At 48.7% G+C, this 21239-nt stretch overlaps 1 protein-coding gene across 1 annotated transcript; it reads right to left on the reverse strand.

Moving 5' to 3' along the window:
• Positions 1–2765: 2765 nt before the first annotated feature.
• On the reverse strand, positions 2766–20296 carry CNKSR1 (connector enhancer of kinase suppressor of Ras 1). Its single transcript, XM_020983181.2, has 21 exons — positions 20179–20296; positions 14863–15020; positions 14042–14223; positions 13446–13530; positions 12302–12343; positions 12053–12172; positions 10970–11029; positions 10693–10761; positions 10090–10191; positions 9947–10008; positions 9777–9853; positions 8961–9103; positions 8452–8488; positions 7706–7878; positions 7287–7360; positions 6960–7031; positions 6470–6543; positions 6177–6238; positions 5980–6079; positions 5618–5808; positions 2766–5503 (listed from the first exon to the last, which is right to left on the reverse strand). Exons 1-21 carry the CDS (start codon positions 20228–20230, stop codon positions 5327–5329), a joined length of 2112 nt encoding a protein of 703 aa, XP_020838840.1. The 5' UTR covers positions 20231–20296; the 3' UTR covers positions 2766–5326.
• Positions 20297–21239: the final 943 nt, after the last annotated feature.

Genomic DNA, 21239 nt, shown 5'->3' on the forward strand with positions numbered 1-21239 from the left:
GGATAAAGATCAATGGAGAGAAAAGCAAAAATGATGTTTTGGGAGATATATTAAAGACTCCCTGGACTAGAAGAGGAAGGAAATTATTCACTAACTTGGCATAGGGATATAATACAGTAGTAATGGGGACCTTCAGTTATTTGGAAATATTTCAGAGGTCTCCTTTAGCCAAAAGCAGAGTAGATGATAAATTATTTTAATTTTTAAAAATTTATGTCTTTTAACTGATGGTGTCTGAATACAGATTGAAGCATACTTTATCTGCCCTCCCTTCTATCTCCCCCCCCCCCTTTCTCTTATCCCCTTCCCCTTCTATTTTCCTATAGGGCAGGATAGATTTCTATACCCCATTGCCTGTATATCTTTGAAGCATACTTCTTTAACTTTATTTTTCTTGAGGTTTTTTTGGAGGGGGGTCTATGTTTTCTTTCACAACTGGACTAATAAAGAAATGTTTTGTATGACTATACATGTATAACCTATGTGTAATTGCTTACCTTCTCAGTGAGGGGTGGGGGTTGGGGAGGGAGGAAGGGAGAGAATTAGGAACTCAAAGTTTTAAGAATGAATGTTAAAAATTATTTTTACATGTAACTGGGGAAAAATAAAATACTAAATAAGTTAAAAAATGTATGTTTTTCATTATATGACATTTGTTCTTTTTTCTTAAATTCTTAAGACTTTTGAATCTGTTTTTCTTTACAAAGTCCTTTCCTGATTCTGCTCACTTAATTCTGCATCAGTTCACACATGACTTCAAATTTATACAGGATTCTCTGAAACCATCTTATTTGTCATTTACAGTGCAATGCTATTCCATTATATTCATATAACATTATTGGTTTAGACATCACCCCATTGATAGGTACCCCCTTTCTAATCCTTTGCTACAACAAAAGTTATCACATTCATTTCTGAATATATCCCTCCCCCCATCTTTACCCAACAAGTCATGCCCTATCACAAAGTTTAAAAAATAAAGAAGAAAAAAAACCCCAAACCTTGGTAAAATCAACAACCCAAACCAGCTCTTTCTGATGGTACATGCAATATTAAACACTCCTAGTCTTCCTATTTCAGCAACAAAAGGAATGAGGTTCATTTTTTCAACTCTTCTCCAGGCCCAAACTTAGTCATTATGTAGCTAGCATTCATATAGCACTTTAGACTTGCAAAGCATTTGACATATATTATCTCTCAATTGAGCCTTATAATAATCCTGTGAGGTAAATCATCCCCATTTTACAGATGAAGAAACTGAGGCTATGAATGGTTATGTGACTTGGCCAGGGTCAAACAGCTAGTAGGTGTCTGAGGCAGGCTTTGAAATGAGGTCTTCTGACACCAAGTCCAACACGTCATCCACTGTGCCACCCAGTTGCCCATCTTAAAATTACATAGCATTCAGCTTCCTCTTATTGGGTTTTTTCCCCATTTACACTATTCTAACCACTGTATATATTGGTTCTGCTTACTTCAGTCTACATCAGTCCATAGTCTTCCTTTCCATGCTTTTCTGAATTCTTTTTCCTCATTTTTTACAGTGCAATCATACTCCTTTACGTTCACGTGCCACCATTTGTGTAGCTATTCCCCCAAATAACGGTCATTACTTCATTTCCAATTCTTTGCTATCACAAAAAGTGCTGTAAAGAACATTTTGACCTATATAGGACTTTTCTTCTTATTCTTGACTTCACTGGGATATACATGTAGCAGTGGGCTCTCTGTATCAAATGGTAGGGACATTTTCATCATTTTTAAAAATATATAATTCCAACTTGCTTTCTAGAACAATCGAACAAAGGCACAACCCGGCCAAGAGTGCATTAGCGTGCCCATCTTCCAGGCATAACTTAAACATCAACTATTTCCACACTCTGTTATCTCTGTTCTGATCTGCATTTTTAATTTTGAGTGATTTAAATCAATAATTGTTAATAATTTATGATTCTTTTGAGGCCATTCATTCATCTCTTTTGATTATGTATATGTCCACTGGAGATCAGCTCAGTTTTTTTATATTTGTGTTAATTCCCTATATATCTTATATACCTTGACAATTTCATGTAACTAAAATGATCTGTTTGCTTTTTTGTGAAGCCAATACATTCTTGGCTGGCTTTAATGATAATTTCATTCTTCTAAAAAGCAGAAGTGACAAGGGGACTCAGAGTCTGAGTGGCAGAAAAGGATTAGTTGCTAAATTAGAAATGATGGGGAACTCAACAGGAGGTGGTCACTTCCTCATGGCATTCCTGATAACGGAGGGGGAAAGCCAGGCCAAGTCTGATATGCACTGTAGATATTTTTTTTTTGAGAGTCAATTTCAGGTTCAGAGATAAGATGGGTAGGGTCTCATAGCCCAAGAGGGGTGAGAAGGTGTAAGAATAAAATTCTAAAGACATACAGAAACAATACCACTGAGGAAGAGCAGAGCAAGCTCCAGAGACTTCAGTAGAGGCACAGAGAATCAATTTCATGGTTACTTCAGGGTAGTTCCCTTGATCAATCTGATGACCTTACCTTTCTCCTTGTAAAGCAGAGGTCTTAAACATTTATGGAGAGGGGGATCACAGACTCCTGAGGCAGTCTGGTGAAACCTAAGGACCCCTTCTCAGAAGACTGTTCTAAAATGTATACAATAATAGCTAATGCGGAAATGTTTTGCATGACTTTCCATGTATAAGGGCATATAATGGGTATCACATTTCCTGCCTTCTCAATGGGTGGGGGACGTGCCGGAGGGAATTTGAAACTGAAAATAAAAATAATATTTTTAAAAATGCATACAATAAAATACATCGCATTAGTAGGCAGATGAATTACATTGAAGTGTAGTTATCAAAATGTTAGAAAAACAAATTCACGGACCCCAGGTTATGGACATACCCTTGGCAAGATGACAACAGGCTACCCATTAGTTCTCAGTGACCAGGGCTTCACTAAGATGAACTGGCTAGGTTGGCTCCTCCTAGGGGATGGGTTTTGGGAATGGGACTGTCACAAGATGGATTTGATCTGCTGAGTCTCAGGATGACGGGATCACGTTGGAGATGCCACACATCTGTTAACATCTATACAAGTGAGCCAACAAATCTGCTCATCTCTTTCGGACGCCATTTTGACCTATTCCCCTGGTACCCTTTTTTCTAGGAGTATGGTGGGGTTGGGGGAAGAAGAGTTGCCTTCTGCTCCCTGACCAAAGAACAGGCGATGGAGATTTGCAGCAGAAGCATATGGCAAATTGTATGTGTTTTGCCCAGGTGGCCTGAGAAGGGAATTGTTGGACCTCAAGTTCCTAGCCACAGTCTCTCTTTCTAAGCACAGGTCAGAACTGGAGAACTGAGAATGAACCAGCCAAAGAATTAGCAACAGCTGGAATAGCATTGGAACACCAAGAGTTCCTGCAGGAGTCCATGTCAGAGGTAGATGCGTTCCAGTCCATGGGGCCTGAGGGCACTTGTGAACAATGTTCCTGAGCCCCAACCTTCTGAGGGGGCAAGAGGGAGGGACTTTGACCACCTAGAGAGCATGTTGTCAGTCTTCCAGCCAGAGAAGAGAGATTTCTTGGGCAGCACTATCCTTAAGAGTTGCTTCAGGAATAACCCCAAGTTCAATGGTTCCTGGGCAGTGTGTTTATTGGTGGAAAAAGAGGATTACCTACATAACTCCTGAAGTTAGACTAAGTTCTCAACGTGGGGGGACAAAAGAGGAACTTGCCACTTTTCACTACTATTTAGACAATGCACCTTTGATGTTGAGGGGGACGTTCATCAAGCAGTGTGGCTTCCTTTTGGGGTTGAAATTATAGGAGGTACTACAAGTCTGGGAGGGACTATATAGAATTCTGTAGCACAGCTACTGAGTCAGCAAAATGTTAGAGTATTGCCCCCCTGGCAATCCCGAGTTTCATTCTTTCGAAGGGAAACAACTTCAAATACTTCATGTGCTCTCTCTATATTTTTACGAGTCCAGAGTTCTTTGCATGCCTTATATGTTTATTTTATCTGTTTATGGACCCCTTTGAATCATCTACATTTTCTGTGGAGGCTATCCTATACCTGATATGTATGTGTTAATATGAGTGCTTGTATAAGAATCAGAGACTATGCCTCCTTCTCTTTCCGAACATCTGTGGAAACCTAAGACATGAGCTATAACTAGAGAAAACTCAAGGGCAGTGGGACATAATGAACCAAAAGAGAACATGAACTTTCAGGGATATTTTACCCCTAACCCCAACCCCATCTCCAGGATCACATGACTACTAGTAACTGAGGCAGGATTTGAACCCAGATCTTTCTATTTCCAAGTCCAGCACTCTATCTACCATACCATGTAGATTTCACCTAAGGAAAACTTCCTAACAACCAGTAATCCAAAAGTGGTCTAAGTTGTTCTCTGGAAGTGGTGGGCTACCCCTCCCTAGAAACCTTAGACAAAAAGCTGGTTGACTCCTTTTCAGGAAGAGTGTCCCATTAGGACACACTATGGCCCCTGAGGTCTCTTCTCCAAACTTGAGATTATGTGATCTTGAGATATTGGGGCCCTGCTTCCTCTGAGAGCTTACCTCTGGTTGTAGACCACCAGTCAGAGGGACACTGGAGTAAATTTGCTTTAATGCAGCCATTCTATAAAATGAGGTACACCTGTACTGAGTGTGCAGCATGGGGTAGGGGGAGAGGTAGGGATTGAGCAGTCTGCATGACCAGAATAGGGGATCACGTCCCTTGACTTCTCCCCCTCCCCTGCCCCCCACTTCTGGATTCACCTTCCAAATGCATGTTTTCATCTCTCTGCTCTCTCATTTTCCCTCTTTGAGGGAATTGATAAGATCTAAAACGATGCTGGGTTCTGTTCTCCCCATCCTCAGACAGTTCTGGCCAGAGAGAAGGCAGCATGTCGTGGGCTTTGAGTTGCAGGCAAACAGATTGGACAATTTGGGGGAACCAAGAGAGGGAGAAAAGGAGAAGGGGTCTGAGCTGAGGTCTGTGAAGCAGGAAATTGAGACTTGTCACTTGTCACCCCAACAGCCTGGGGGTCAGGAAATTGAGGGTGGAGGCATAGGGAGGGGGTTCTCAGCCCTACTCAGACCCCAGAGGGGACCTCGACCAGCCTATCCTGGACAAAGCCAGGGTGGGGTGAGCATAAGATCAGAGGTCAGGTGGTAGATAGATACCTCCACCTACCCAGGGTTGGGAACTCCCTGGGTCAGAGATTAGAAGGCAAATGTCCTCCCTTCCCCCAGAGTCAAAGGTCAGGTGGCCTTGGGCATTGGATGTCACGAGGCAAGTGCTCTTTGGGGTCAAAGGAAGTATGGTCCTCAGGTTCCAGGGTCAGGAAGGGAAGCTGAAGTCCCTTCAGCCACTGTCCCAGCCCAGCCTCCAGGCCTGTCTGAATATAATTCCTGGTTTTTCTCTTTCCACCTCCTGAACTTCTCAGAAGTCAGCATGGGGTCATTCAGTACCTCATCCAGGACCTGTAGCTCCTGAAGCTTCGCCTGGGGACCAGGGGGATGGGGGCACAGATGCTGAGCGTCTCCCCAAGCCCCACCAGTCACCCTGCCCAGTCTCTCCTCCTCCTTCCCAAGACTATGGCTGTGGCCAGGGCTCACCTTGAGCGTGCTCTGCAGGCATCGCACGTGATGGGCCCGCTCATTGAGTTGGGGGTCATGGGCACGGCGCAGGAAAGAGCGGCGACATTGCTCCTGGGTCAAGAACTGTGGGCGCCCCAGAAAGGACACACCCCCCCGCTGGAGGCCCCGGACCAGGTGCTCCAGAGCTCCCTCACTGCTGCTGTCTGAGGCTGGGGAGACGCATGGCACAGACAAGACCCCAGGGTCATGCCCCTCTCCAAAGTATCCCTCTTTTGCCCCTCTTGAAGGTCCCCACATCCTTCTCCCTCTTTTGCTCCCAAGCACCCACATGTCCCCAGCTTCTGTGCACTGCCCATTCTCTCCCCATCTACAGTGAATACCTGATGAAGGGCTATGTGACACTGAGGGGCTGCCTTGGGGGGTTGTGGCTGAGGGGGAGGCATCTCCAGGGGGAGAGCTCCAGACTCCTACTGGGCTGGGCTGAGAGACAGGAACAGTGTTAACCCAGGCTTCTTCCAGAATACCCCTCCCCACTACAAATCCTCATCCCTTCCCTCTCAACCCCCTGGGCACTCACTGAGGCTGAGCGGGACCCTGCTTCCTCATCGGGGTCTTCTGCTTCTGTCTCACTATAACACTCTGCGGGGGATAGGAAGGGACAGTCTGAGGCTCAGGGGGCAGGGGCGTCTGGGCCAGGGAATGAGGCTGAGGACTCTGGGCTGCCCTTTCTCATGTCCTAGCAGATCATAGGGAAAGGGAGGGAGGGGTGAATTTCTCCCTGGAAAGTGGTACCCCACCCCTGATCTGGGTAGTACGCAGGGGAGGATCTCTGGGAAAGAAAAGGGTCCATGTCCCAGGGACCACCTTCACCTTCCTCTTTGGGCGTAGGAGTTCGGCTCAGAGACTTGTACTTGGAAATGCAAGTCACCAGCTGGCGCACCCACCTGTCAAAAAAGGGAAAGGAATGAGTGGTCATGGGCAAAGGGGAGGGCTTGGCAGGTGGGAAGGGTGGGCATGTACCTTTGACCTCAATCTAGTCAGAGGCTGAGAGGGAGAGAGAGAGAAGAGTTTCCCTCACTAAGTGGAGTAGAGAAGGGAAGGGTTGGGAAAAAGAGGGGAATGGGAACACGGATGGGGCAAAAAATAGGGATGGGAATGGAGATAGGGATGGGGATGGAATGGGGATGGGGATGGGGATGGAATGGAGATAGGGATGGAGATAGGGATGGGGATGGAGATGGGAATGGGATGGGGATGGGGATGGAAATTGGGATGTGGATGGGGGTGGGGATGGGGATGGGGATGGGGATGGGGATGGGGATGGAGACAGGAGGGAAAGGAATAGGAATCAACCCCTCACATGCTCAAGTCAGCCAGGGTATCTGCAGCAAAGATGAAGGGCTTATATACATCATGGGTAAGCTGGAACACACTGTGGGGAGGGAGGAAGGACAAGGTCATTTCCAGGCCAGTCCCTGTCCCAGAAACTACTGAAACCCCTTAACAAAGCAGCACTTTCCAGTCTGATGCCATCCTCCCATCTCCTCCCAAGTCTGACCCCCATTCCCCAGCTCTCTCACCCTGTCTGACCCTATTCCCCCCAATCTCCTCCCCCTACCCCAAATCTGATCCAATCTCTCCATCTCCTCTCCAAGTGTGACCCAAGCCTCCCACATGTCCCTCTCACTATTTCTTCTTCTGGTCTTGACCACTCTCCAGGCTATAGTTGGAGACATTGATCAGCCCTTCAGCCTTCTCATCCTGGGGGAAACAGATTTGGGAAAACTCTCACAACAGCTCAGGATTCTCCAGCACATTAAGCTCCACTAAGGTAGAAATATCCCCTTAGGCATCCCCAGGTTTGGGGTGGGAAGGGAGGGAGATGGCCGGGAACGGTGGCCCTGGGGCCCAAGGAAGAGACAGAAGCAGAGAAAAGAGATGGGCAGACAGGCAGAGGGATGAGCAGAGACAAGCAGGAGGACAGACAGAGAACACCAAAGACCAGAAGAGGCAGAGAAGGCCAACCCATTGGCTGGGGCTGAACGGTAGCAGATGCTAGGATGCAGCGAGGCCTGGCATCTCTGGCGGTAGCTGCACAGAGCTCACCTGGGGCTGGCGGTACCAGTAGAGGGTGTGACCCTTCAGTACCATCCAATAGCGGCGCCAGCGAGGGCCCATGAAACCTCCAGGCACCTTCCGAAGCAGGAGCCACCCATCACAGTCAGGCCGGCCCAGCTCCCGGCATGACACCCGCCTCCGGCTCAGCCGGGTCGCCACCCCTGTGTGGCCAAGGTTAGGAAAACCATCTTCTTTTCTACTGTGCCCTTCCCTCCATTCCGTCCCAAATCCCACTTTCACAGGGGCACAAAGGGGGAGAGGAGCCTGGGATTAGGATCATGGAATTTGTAGAGCATTAGAACTGAAAGGGACATTTCATGGTCGTTTAGTCGTGTCCAACTCTTCGTGACCCCATTTGAGGTTTTCTGGCAAAGATACTGTAGTAGTTCACCATTTCCTCCTCCAGCTCACTTTACTGATGAGGAAACTGAGGCAAACAGGGTTAAGTGACTTGCCCAGGGTCACACAGTTATAAAGTGTGTGAGAGCAGATTTGAACTAAGGTCTTCCTGACTCCAGGCCTGGTGCTCTATGCACTACAGTGCCATCTAGCTGTCCTTAGAAATCATCTAGTTCAACCTCCCTCATTTTTACTGAAGAGAGAGGACTTACCCAAGAACACACAGCAACACCGCCCCCCCCCCGCCATCTTTATACTGCCTATGTCCACCATTTAAAGGAAGGAGATCCCTGGCATCCCCCACCCAATCCCTAGTGTCTAGCAGGCTCATGTACCTTTGGATTTCAACTTCTTCCGAGTGCAGGAAGGACTCTGAGGGCACAAGGATTAAAGAATATTAAGAGATGGAAGGGACCTTGGAGGTTATCTAGACCAACCCACGCCCAAACAGAAATTCCTTCTTACAAATGATCATTCTGTCTCTGACTGAGGGCCTTTAGTGATGGGGGACCTTGACCTCTGGAGAAACCCATCCCCTATCTGGAGACCTCTCATCTTCAACATGTTTTTCTTCTACTGCACACAAATCTTTTCCCCTGGCAGCTCCCCTGACTGCCTTCTGAGGCCAAGCAGAATAAGCCTTTGTCTGCATGCTTGCCCTGCGGATAGCTGGGGAAAGCTGCCATCTTCTCTATGTACTCCCAGGCTGAACAGGCCCAATTCCTTCACCCAGCTGCTGTCCAGCCCCGTCTCTAGCCCTGGCTCCATCCTGGATACTTGGCTAGTGCGGGGGGAAAGGGCAAGGCCAGACTTGGGGGTTCCTGCACCTCAGCTCCCAGCTTACCTTGTCCAGGGGCTCCGGGAATCCGTGATTCTCAGTTTCCTCTATGCCTGGCTGGGCTGTTGGGTGGGGATCTGCTACTCTGGGGGAGCTGGGTGCCCCGTCAGGGCCCCAGATATTGCCACAGGCTAAAGGTGTGGTTGGGCCTAGGAAGATGGTAGCCTTCTCAAAATATGCTATGTTCTGGGCCCACAGAGAACCAGGCATGGAGGGATGCCCGGGAAGGGTCTGTGGTTTGGAGAATGAATGGCGGAACCCAAAAGTTCAGACATCCATGCTGATAACACTGCTCTTCTTGTATGATGGGGCTGGCTGGGGCATCCTATCAATCTGTGGTATGTGCTGGGATTGGAGATGTGTGGCACAGGGGGACATACTAAAGCATTAGTGATAGAATCAAAAAATGTTGAAATCGGAAGAACTAGAAAGAGCCTTAGAATATGGAATGTCAGAGCTAGGAGAAAACTTAGAACATAGAATGTTCTAATGGGAGGTACCTTAGAACACAGAATTTCAGAGCTGGGAGGGCCCTTAGAACACAAAATGTTAGAACACAGAATGTCAGGTCATCTAGCCCAAACCCCAGAGGAAGAAACTGGACCGTCATTTTTCTACTGAGGCCTAGAGAAGGGAAGGAACTTGTCCTTGTTTATACAGCTGGTCATAGCAGAGACAGGATTAGAACTCGAGTTTAGAATTCTAATTCTATAATTCTATATTAGAACGCAAGTCTAGAATTCTAATTCTAGAATTCTAATCCCAGGATTAGAAACGAAGTCTAGAATTCCCAGTCCCCTCACACTGCTTCCGCCTTCCTACCTGCCTCAGGGGACCTGAGGGATCTTGGGTCTGAGCTCTGGTCAAAAACGAAGGCAGTTGCTTTTTCTTCTGAGGCTCTGTGGGGAACAGAGAATACAGGGCCCCAGTGGTCATGCCTCCCCATGTGCCATCCCCGACCCATGACATACTCTGCTGGTAGAGTCCGTTACCTAGGAGATGGGGAGGTCAAGTCTGGTGATTGGCTCCTCGAGCAGGAAATGTCCAAGGGGCTCTGAGGAATAAGTAGAGGGAAATTGTGAGTGAAGGGCAAGAGGATGGAGAGCAGGGATGGGGAAGGGGGAAAGGAACCCACCTGAGGGTCAGTCTTGGGCACAGGAACAGTCTTCAGCACCAGTCTGAGGACGGCCGGGTCCTGGAGCAGCTGCCTGTTTAAGCTAGCCCGGGGCCAGCCCACCTCAAGGACCAAGGCAGGGAGGGCAGAGGCTTAGGTCTGAGCCAGAATGGGGGCAGATGCTGCCCGTGAATCACCCCCCCACCCCCATTCCCACCTCATTCCCCTGATATATAGGTGAGAGGCTCTGCTCCGGCTAGACAAACCTGCTCCCCATCCTATATTCTCCCTGCCTCAGTCTGAGTACCATACTGTGCCCTCCTCCAGAAGTCTTCCCTAGCTAACCCCACTCAACTCATTAACTCTATTCCCCAATTCTCCTCAGCCATGTCTGGCACCTGGGCTCCCCTACAATGTAGGCTTGTACCATGTGTCCATCCCCTAGGTATGCTCCTGCCAAGGACACCAAAAGGACGGGGATTGATGGAAGAAGCTTCCCCCAAAGGAGTGGGATCCCCATTTCCAGACCTGGGTCCCACCCTCAGAAGGCCCCCTTCTCTTCCATGCCAACAACAGGGCAACTGTCTAGAGATGCCATCATTCCTTCCCTTCCGGGGGACTCACCACCACTTGCCCGTTGACCTGCACGATCTCGTCTCCAAGCAAGATCTGGGAACAGCTGTCAGCAGGAGACTGGAGGCCAAAGGGAGAGAGGAAGGGGCTGGGAGGGGGGGCGGTGATGGAGCCCTCCCCCCACCTTGGAGCCTCGATCAGCCCGAGCAGTTGAAGTGCTCTGGAGAACAGGAGGAACTTGCAGACAGGGATTAGAGCCCTGCATTCCTCCCTCGAGGTGGAAGGATGGGGCAAAGCAGGGAGCAGACAGGATGAGGAGGCCTCTTACCTCTGGGGCTGTTCCAGACACAAAGTGGTGGCAGCTGTTGGTGGTTAGGATTTCCAGGCCCTGGATACACAGACACACCCAGACACATACACCAAGCTTGGTGAGGATGGGGAAGTGGGAAGGATCAAGGTGCCTTCAGTCATAAGGGCTTACCCTGTATGAGTCAAGCACTGTGCTACAACACTAGGAATGCAGGGTAAGGCAAGAATACACTTCCAAGGAGCTGTGAGGGAGGGCCCTTAGAACCCAGGACATCAGAGCTGGGAGGGCCCTTAGAACATAGAATGTCAGAACTGAGAGGGGCTTTAGAACACAGAATGTCAGATCTGGGAGGGCCTTAGAACAGAGGATGTCAGAGCTGGGAAGGGCCTTAAGGATCAAATATTTAGTTGCTCCCTCATCCAAACCAGCCTCATTTTTTAAGAGAACAAAACTGAACCCTAGATCAGCTTAATGATTTCCCCAAGGTTACACAGCTAGTTAGTGAAAGAGCTAGGACTAGACTTCAGGTTCTCTGACTCCCCACTCAGGACTCTGACATGCTGTGTTCTAAGCTCCCTTCTAGCCCTGACATCCTGTGTTCTAAGGGCCCTCTCAGTCCTGACATCCTGTGTTTTCATTCTTTTTTTTTAGGCAATTGGGGTTAAGTGACTTGCCCAGGGTCACACAGCTAGCAAATGTCAAGTGTTTGGTCTGAGGCCGGATTTGAACTCAGGTCTTCCTGACTTCAGGGCTGGTGCTCTATCCACTGCACCCCCTAGCTGCCCTGACATCCTGTGTTTTAAAGGCCCTCCTAGTTCTGACACTTCTCTTTGCAGGGTTCTCTAACTGCAGAATGCAGCATCTCATAGTTTGTATTTAAATACAGCTTTTCCTCTGTTTTGTCATGTGACTCCCCTGACAATCCTGTGAGGTAGGCAGTATAAGCATGATTACCCCCATTTTACAGAGGAATAAACAGACCTTCCCTCAGGTCCCAAAGGCAGCGTCAGAGCCAGCTCCTGGGCCTGTCCCCACCACCCTGGGCTGCCTCTCTTTCTTAGCCACGGCCAAGGCTTGTAGAAGGGTCCAGGACAGGCTCACCAAGGGCTCCCCCGGATGCCTGGCTCTCAGCTCCACCAGCTCCAAGAGAGCTAGCTGGTCCAGCAAGTCGGCAGGGCTGACACTCAGAATGGCGTCACAGATGCTCAGAATGTTGTCACCCTGGCGAGGCGTAAGGGAGATGTGGAGAGAGGGAAAAGGAGAGAGATGAAGGTGTGTCCGGTCAAACCCCTGCAGCCCTCCCCTCTTCTCCCTGCACTACCTCTTCCCTCCCACCCCAACAATACTCACAAGCCTCAGGATCTGGGCCTCCTTTTGTGCCACTGGGCAGTCCTAAAAGAAGAGACAGGAGGCCCGAGTGGACTTCCAAACTGAACAGAAGGACCTGACCCTCCTTTGGATGAGAAATTTCTTCCCCATCCCTCCTGGGAAGGGTGGCCACAGATGATACCACTGCCCCTCTTAAAACCAGGTGGACACCAAGGATCAGTCTTCTCTTCTCTAATTCCAGTCCGGCCTCTTTCTTCTTACCTTGACCTGGGGTCCCTACATCATGCCTGCAGACAAGATTCTTCCCTGTTCTCTGCAGGGAACCCATACTCCTCCCTAGATAGACAGGTGTCTCTGAAGGCACAGTACCCCCATTCTCAGTGGCCCACACTGGCCGGTTCTCAGAGAGACAGACAGACAGCATTCTCTCTCTTTCTTACACAGACACACACACAGACACACACACACACACACACACACACACACACACACACACACACACACACATACACACACATGCACACACACACACTCTCTTCCTTCCAGGGCCACATTCAACTTCCCTATTCCCAAACCCAAACTGGATCCTCAGAGCCAGGCTTCCCACACTGGGCAGCCTTCTTAAGCAGGGTCCTAGGACCCCGCACTCTTCTCCCTGCCCTCAGCTCATTCCAGCTATTCTTGGACCTGCCTCTGTGATCTGCCAAATACCACATCCAAATGTCAAATCCCTCTCCCACCTCCCAAAAGGGGCTATTCGGGCCACACTCACAGCTCCCTCCTCCCCCTCCCCCAATCCACCGCCTGGCCCAGATACATGAAAGTCAAGGTCAGGAAAGCAGGAGGTGGCATATCTGGGTCCCTGGAGGGAGGGCTTGATGGGGGAGGGTGGTAAAGCCCAGGGGACTCCATTCTCACCCCAACTCCAGATCTCTCCTCAAATCCTGGAATGACACGTCTGTTCCCCTTCAGTACCTGAAGCCTGCGGTTTCCCTCAAGTGGCCAGTCACCCCTCCCTGGGCTTTCTGGCCCCCACCTGATCCCTGTCTGATTCACAGGTTATAAAAAGCATTGCTAGGATCCAATTCCTCCTGCCCCACCCCCTGGGCTGAGTTCAGCACCACCTCTAGCCTCAGGCTCAGGGTAGGGGTGGAGGGTCACTCACCTTCTGCAGGACCTGGGCCAGCTCTCTGCACAAATCCCCAATCTCCTGGCAGGCGGAGAAGTCATTGATTTGAGAAAAAAGGTACCTGGGAGCCAGGGAATGAGAAGACAGCTGAGCCCCAGGGCTGGGAGTCAGAGTGTTCCTGAGGCAAAGGACCTCATGTCCCTCCTTGGCAGAGGCTGAAATTCTAGGCATCATGTCTCCCCAGTTAGGCAGCAGGGAGGTCCAAGGTCTGCCCAAGTCACACTTAGTCTCAGCCTGAATCTCTTGTCTTCCTTCTCTCCCCAGGAGTGACTCTACGCCCTGTGCCCAGCTGCTAGAGGCAGGGGGGATAGAACGGAAAGAAAAAAAGGACTAGAAATCAAGAGGCTGACGTTTCATGTCTTGGTTCTGCTACCAATTCACTGGATAACTTCCAGAAGCCTCAGTTTTCTCAGCTGCAAAATGGGGCTGATGATCTCTATTTCATCTAACCTTTCTGAGGATCGCACAAAATGTGGAACTGGTAAGAAGGCTCTTTGCAAACTGTCACAGTGTTAAGCAAACGGGAGGGGTTATTACTGAGAATATTAAGAATAATTGACCAGCCATATTACCTGTTGAGCCAGCAGAGAAGGGCCCAAGCTGCTCGGACCAGCTCGATAGCTCCAGTGAGTAGTTCTGGGGCGGGTTCCCCACTGGCCCCAAGGCAGCCTGGGACAAGACTGCACAACTTGTGGGTTAGGGTCTGCAGCTGCTCTGTTAGCTTCCGGAGATTTTCAGTCTCTAGCCCAGAGCTCTGTGGCCAGTGAGAGGAACACAAGGGGTCACTCCCACGTTCCCCCATACCAGGCCCTCCCATTGGGAAAAATGGATTAGGACGGAGAGGCCTTGGTCTGTGTAACTTTGGGAAGCTAGATGGCTCAGTGGATAGAGGGCTGGGACAGGAGGTCAGGAAGACCTGAGTTCAAATTCGGCCTCAGACACTTACTAGCTGTGTGACTTTGGGCAAGTCACTTAACCTCTGTTTGCCTTAATCCACGGGAGATGGAAATGGCAAACTGCTCCAGTATCTCTGCCAAGAAAACGCCATGGACGGTATTGGCGTGCTACGGTCTATGGGGTCACAAAGAGCCAGGTGAGACTGAAAAACAACAAACTTTGGGCACAGCCCTTAACCTCTGGGCCTCCGTTTCCTCATCTGTAAAATGACAGGATTGAACTTGGCGACTTCCAAGGTCCCTTCTACCTCTAGGTGTGTTGAACCTGTGCCTCAGCCCCAGCAAACAAGGCTGTGGAAAGGACAAGGCTCCAGGACCCCGGCCCATCAGAAGACCTGGCTTCTAGGCTCAGTTCTGCCACATATCCTCTGGCCTCTATAATCCTGGTGAAGGGCCCTCCAGGAGATGTGGGCTCCATGGCCCCGGTGCCTACTCACCAGAGTCCGGAGCTGTTCCACTCCATCTAGGATGAGCTCCTGATGGCCAATGTGATAGACCCCCAGGGCCTCCAGGCTCCGAGGACAGAGCTGAAGCAGATCACTCCCCACCAGGGCCCACTCCTCAAAGGGGTACTCTTGTACCAGGTCATCCAGGCCTAGAGGAGTGGAGATCCAGAAGGGCATGAGGTAACAGGACCTCCCCCCACTTCCTCTTCTTGCTACCTCTCTAGCTCTACCTCTACCATTGCTAGCTCTCACATCTGAGCCCCACACTCACTCTCTAACTATGCTTCCAAATGCACAGGGAAGGGCCCTCAGTCTCTTTCATCAGCCCTTAAGAGTCCCTGGGTAACCCGAGCTTTCATGGTGTACGGGCAAAAAGGCATCCAGATGGGCAGTGGACAGCGTTAGGTTTGGGAGTCAGGAATGCCAGAGTTCAGATCCTAAGGCAGACACTTACTAGCTGGTTGACACTAGGCAAGTCACTTAGCTTCTCAGCCTGTTTCCTCATTTGTTAAAAAGGGGTGATAATAGCACTATCTCCTAAGTTTGTTATGAGGATCAAATGAGATAATAATTGTCAATCGCTTAGCCTGGCACACAGTAGGTGCTAAATAAATGTTAGCTGTTATTATTATTAATTATTATTATTGTTGTGATGATCAAACGAGATAACATACATGGTGCTTTGCAAATCTTAAAGCATTATGTAAATGCTAATAGTCATTATTATTTTAAAATCCTTCCCTTCCTCCACTTGAGACGAGAGAAAATTTGACCAGGAAGCACCCTGGAATAAGGAGAAAGATCTGATGTAGGAGAAAGGAGTCTTGGATTTAAGACTTGGGCAAGTTATTGATTTGCTCTGGACGTGTTTTCCCATCTGCAAAATGAAAAAGTTGCACTAGATAAGCTCTAAGGGCCCTCCCAGCTCTGACATCCTGGGTTCTAAGGGCCCTCCCAGCTCTGATATTCTGTGTTCTAAGAGCTCTCCTATTCATCCTATCATGCATCCAGACCATCCTTCACTGCTTGCTTGAAGCTCCTCCATCTCCTGTCTGGAATGCTCTCTCTCTCTCTCTCTCTCTCTCTCTCTTCTCTCTCTCTCTCTCTCTCTCTCTCTCTCTCTCTCTCCATACCATGACCTCTTGGAATTCCTTGTTTCCTTCAAAGCCAACCTGAAATGCTCCTTCCAGCATGAGATATTTTCTGATTGCTGCCCCACCTCCATCACAACAGCTTCCTCTTTATTCCTCCCTCGCCCTCCCCCCACATTTTCCTTGTAAATATTTCCTAAATACCTACTTGTGGTTATCATTATTATTACTACTGTTATGGAAGCTAAGTGGCATGGTGGATAGAGCATTGAGCCTGGAGTCAAGAAGACTCATTTGCCTGAGTTCAAATCCAACCTCAGACACTTACTAGCTGTGTAACCCTGGGCAAGTCACTTAACCCCATTTGCCTCAGTTTTCTCATCTGTAAAATCAGCTGGAGAAGAAAACGGCAAACCACTCCAGTATCTTTGCCAAGAAAACCCCAAATGGGGTCAAAAAGAGTTGGACGCAACTGAAAATGACCAAACACATTTGTGGTCATATTGTTTCCCCACTGAGGGGCAGGGAGTATTCCATTGTTATCTTTGGGTCCCCATCACTTAGCACAGTGTCTAGCACACAGTAGGGGCTTTGTACATTCTTATTAATGGGTCACTTGAAAGGAATACTAAGATACAAAGCTCATAGCAGTCAACAGTTTACCAAGATGTCAGTCCGTTAGCTGTCTCTGACCTCCCCTTCTAGAGAGGTACAAAGGATGAAGCTGATTGTTAAATTTTCAGTGTAAGCACTTAGACTTCAGCAAAAGCTACAAATCAGGGTTTGATTTTTTTTATTATTGTTTATGTTAAACTTTATTATGTATTATTCAATTATTCTATTTTATTATTTTTATCTCCTAGACAATAGAGAAAATGTTAATATTATTAAAATATATTGTTCAAATGTTATATAATAAAAATATATAAAATACAATATTGTTCAAATGTTATGTAATATAAATATATTATTATTATTATTATTATTAAAATGTTAAATTTTAAGGCACATCCCAAGCACTTGCTTTTTTTGGACAGCCAGTTCTTTAAACATTTACTAGCACAACCCTGGAAGAAATGATTTTCTTCTAGGTTGTAGCTTAGGCCACAACTGCTGGCGAAATCTAGGAATCCCAGAGCCTTGGGAGGGAATGATAACAGCTACCTCACAAAGCTGAGCCTCACTCTCCCCTTAAAGAATCTGAGGCAAAAAAAAAAAACCCTTCTGGAAAGGGCTTTGCACTTCAGTTACCAGCTTCCCCTTTTAGTCCCCAGGCTGTTTTACTGCAGAGCCTCATGGGAAAGATAACATGGGACTATTCTCTACATCTCCCCCTTAATGGGGCTGGAAGACCAGTGCTCCTGAGTTCGCCACACAGCAAGCTGAACCTCCCTGCTCACACACATGAACACACATACACACGTACACACACAAACTCTGAAATCTATTGTAAATGGCTTTCCCTGAACTATGAGCTCCAGATTTTCTCTTAACTCGCTGAGTGATCTTATATAACTTGCTTCTCCTCTCTGGGTCTCAATTTCCTTCTCCATAAATGCAAAGGTTGGATAAGATTAGGGATTTTTAACCCTTTTTTTTAGGAGAGAGGTGTCATGAACTCCTTGGGCAAAATGATGAAGCCTATGAACCCCTTCTCAACACATAAAATACATAGGCATATAAAGGAAACCAATTGTAGTGAAATCTAGCTATCAAAATATCTAAAAACACACATACATACAAATTCACAGACCCCAAGTTAATCATCTCTGGATGAGAAAGTTCATATGAACCGATGGGTCATCCAGGCCAACCTTCTCATTTTGCAGATGGCGAAACTGAGGCTCGGGAGGTTGTGACTAACTTCACAGATAGTAAATGGAAGGAAGAAGCATTTATACAGCAACTGCCCCATGCCAGGCAACCCTACAAGGCAGGTGCTATCCTCATTTTACAGCTGAGGAAACTGAGGCAAAATGACCTGGCCTGGGTCACTCAGCTACTAATGTGTCTGAGGCTGGATTTGAACTCATTTTCCTGACTCCAGCCTTAACCCTTTATCCACTGAATCCCCAGCTTGATGCCTTTAAGATAACTTGATGCCATCATTGGTTGAGGTAGTATTCTTCCCATAGTTTCTAAATTTTTTTTCTAGCACTAAAAATAAAATAAAATACAATTCTGTTTCTCTTAGATTCATCTTCTCAGTTGAGTACCTATAGCCATCTGTTTCTCCACCTCCTCCATTTGTCTCCTGAGGGCTCCCTTCCCCTCCATCCCCATTCAGCCTTTCCAAAATGGTGCCAGCACTGTTGCTGGTTGAGACCACACACAAATGGAAAGAGCAATGGCTTGAGTCCCCATGTCACAGTAGGCAAGTCAGTTCTTCCCTCTATGGTTTGCTCCTCTATAAAATGACAGGGTTGGCCTAGGCAATCTGTAATTTCCTTTCTGGTTCCAAATTTATGAGCCTGTGACCACTAAGCCTGCATAAATGCTGTTTCTCTGGCCCTTCCCAAAACCTGTTCCTGGTTCTCCTCCTCCAGGAAGCCTCTCTTGATTAATCCTACCTGGTTTCTGTTCTCTACCTCCTCCCCCCTCTTCCCAGCACTGGTTTCTCGAACTTTCTACAACTGGGAGTTATATTTGTTGGTCTTAGTCCTGAGTGTACCTTTATCCTTTCAGACTGGAGGCTCCCTGAGGAGCAGGATCTCCTCTACAGACCAGTCCCAGGGATTCTTAATCTGCGGTCCATGAACTTGTTCATTTTTTAAAATATTTTGATAATTCTATTTTGCTATAATTTGTTTCCTTTGTAATCCTATGCATTTAAAACCATGATTCTGAGAAGGGGTACAACCTGGCTTCACCATGCTGATGAGGGGTCTATGACAAAAAAAAGGTTATCCCGCTCTAGAAACTTTTCCTCTAACCCTAATAATAGCAGCCAGTAATAGCTAGTAGCATTTTTATAGTGCATCAAAGTCTTCAAAGCACTTTCCAAATATTATCTCATTTTTGTCCTCACGCCCTGGGAGGTAGCTGCTATTATTTATTGCCATTGTATAGTTGAGGAAACTGAGGCAGACTTGCTAGGGGGTACACAGCTAGTATCCAAGTCCAGGTTTGAACTCGGATCTTTCAGAGTCCAGGTCTGGCCCAAAGTGAGTGGTGTCAAAAATGATGCGGGCAAATTGCCTGCTCCCACAGGCTCTGAGCTACTCACTTCCTCCCTTCTCATTCTCTCCAACTGAGAAATGGGTCTAATGATAACTTCCTCCAGATCCCAGCAGCCTTCTGAAGATGAAGGAGATATGGTCATATCTATATATTATATAGGCTATGATTATAGCTTAGCTTCCTTCCCCAAGCCTTCAGTCCCTGAGGCTGTAAACCCTGGGAGGGTGGGCAGTAAGGAGAGTGTAGGACTATTTGAATTCTGGGAAGCTTTAACCTGCCACATGGCCCTGGGGGTGTCACTTAACCAATCAAAATGTCAACAGCACCGATTAAGCACCTATGAATTGCTAAATGTTTCTGCCTACTGGGAGTTTACATTCCCCTGGAATGGACCACAAGAACACATGTAAATAAATATGTACAGAAAACATTTCAGGCAGGGCTATTAACAGTTGTGGGGGATCAGGAAAGGCCTCCCATAGGAGGGGGCCTTGCTCTCAGAGCCTCAGTTTCCTCAAAAGGGCACAAAAATACCTAAATTGCCTATCTCACAGGGTGGTCGTGAGGGAAGGAATCGCAAACCTGATATCGATCTAGAAATGAATTATTTTAGAAGAATATTTTGCTAGGTCTTTAAGAAGGCAAGGGGTGTGGAGTGGGATGGGCCTGCAGTTCAGAAAGTGGAAGGACCCCAAGAAGTCACTGCGTCCGTTCCCGGCCTCCAAACAGGGATGAGGATGCTCTTCTGCTTTCATCACTCATTCCCCGGAGGGACCCCTTCTTCCCAAGGAGGGTTGGAGCTCAGGGTCCCAGAACTCACAACTTCAAGACTTCCCACCTTTGGGACATTTGGGAGGGCAGTGTAGACAAGGCACCCTCCTCCCGGGTCAGTGTAAATAACCCTTCCCTGCTCGGGCCAGTGTAGACCAAGAGCCACCCCCTACCCCCCACTTTCCTATTCTCCCTTCCCCCCCCTCCCAAGACCCCGGCCGATGCAGATAGACCCACCTCCCAGCCCGGGGCATTTTGCCCCTACCTCTCAGCCAGGCCACCACCGACCCAGGACCCCAGGATGCCACTGGCTCCATGGTGAATCCCGGACCGTCCCTCCCGGAAAATTTCCGTCTCTGAAACCCAGAGTCATCTCTCGGGCTCGGGGCGGGCGGGGCTGGGCCGGGGGCGGAGCCTGCCACATACCTGCACCCACGTGGCCCGGGCCAGGTGAGCATCCTGGTACAGCTATTGGCCCGGCCGCTTTGCCAGTCAGCCCGGAGAGCCCGTCCTCTCCTCAGCCCCACCCCACTCCTAACTCTAGCCTCGGGGGGGGGGGCGCGGACGCGACTGGGGTGAGACTCTAGGGGCGCTCGGGTTCGTCCTGGGCTGGCTGAGCCTTTGGACTCCGGACCGGACCGCACCGGCTCCACACGTGTCCCGCTTCCCTTCGTGGGCTGCTGCTCCTGGGCAGAGTGTGGGTAGGGCGCAGAGTAGGGGTCACTGACCCACAAGGAAAACTCCTTCACCCTTTACTACCATCACGTGATCTCACACTAAGAAAAAGGGTTTGGCCCTGGGGCTTAGAGCCAGTTAAGTAGCGGGGGGGGGGGGGGGGGGGGGGGGGGTTGTAGCAGGCAGGCGCTGACCACTACCTGGGGCTGCCCATGAGGCGCCCACACAACTCCTGAAGACGGCACACCACGCTGAGACTTGACCAGACCAAATCCGGAACCAGGGCCCAGAGGGTGTGTGAGTGCCACAAGGCTGGGAGAGAGATCCCAGCCTCTCCCTCCCCCAAACCAGCCAGCCCCAGCCCCCTGAAGTCAGACGGGGTCAGGAGCTCAATTAATCAAGCCACAAACATCTCCTGAATGCCTGCTATGTGGCAGGCCAGAGGAGGTGGTGACTGGAGAGCTGACTTTGGAATCAGGAAGACCTGTATTCGAGTGTCACTTCTGACACCCACAGGCTGTGTGACACTGTGAAGTCACAGCCACTCAGGAAGAAAATGAGGCTTCTGCATAAGTTCCTCACTTATAGGTAGCTCCCCTCACAGGTCTGCTGGAAACAAAAATGGTCCCCAAACCGCAGAAACCGTGACAA

Source organism: Phascolarctos cinereus, unplaced genomic scaffold (assembly GCF_003287225.1).
Source record: "Phascolarctos cinereus isolate Bilbo 61053 unplaced genomic scaffold, phaCin_HiC Scaffold_726;HRSCAF=1367, whole genome shotgun sequence".
NCBI lineage: Eukaryota > Metazoa > Chordata > Mammalia > Diprotodontia > Phascolarctidae > Phascolarctos > Phascolarctos cinereus.

What these genes read in the sequence shown, in the direction of transcription:
- CNKSR1 (XM_020983181.2), bottom strand. Translation starts at nt 20,230, where the DNA reads ATGGAGCCAGTGGCATCCTGGGGTCCTGGGTCGGTGGTGGCCTGGCTG. An exon ending in TTGACCTCCCCATCTCCTAG is followed by an intron (nt 9,854 to 9,946) that starts GTAACGGACTCT and finishes TGTTCCCCACAG; the next exon opens with AGCCTCAGAAGAAAAAGCAA. An exon ending in GCCTGCAGAGCACGCTCAAG is followed by an intron (nt 5,504 to 5,617) that starts GTGAGCCCTGGC and finishes CCTGGTCCCCAG; the next exon opens with GCGAAGCTTCAGGAGCTACA.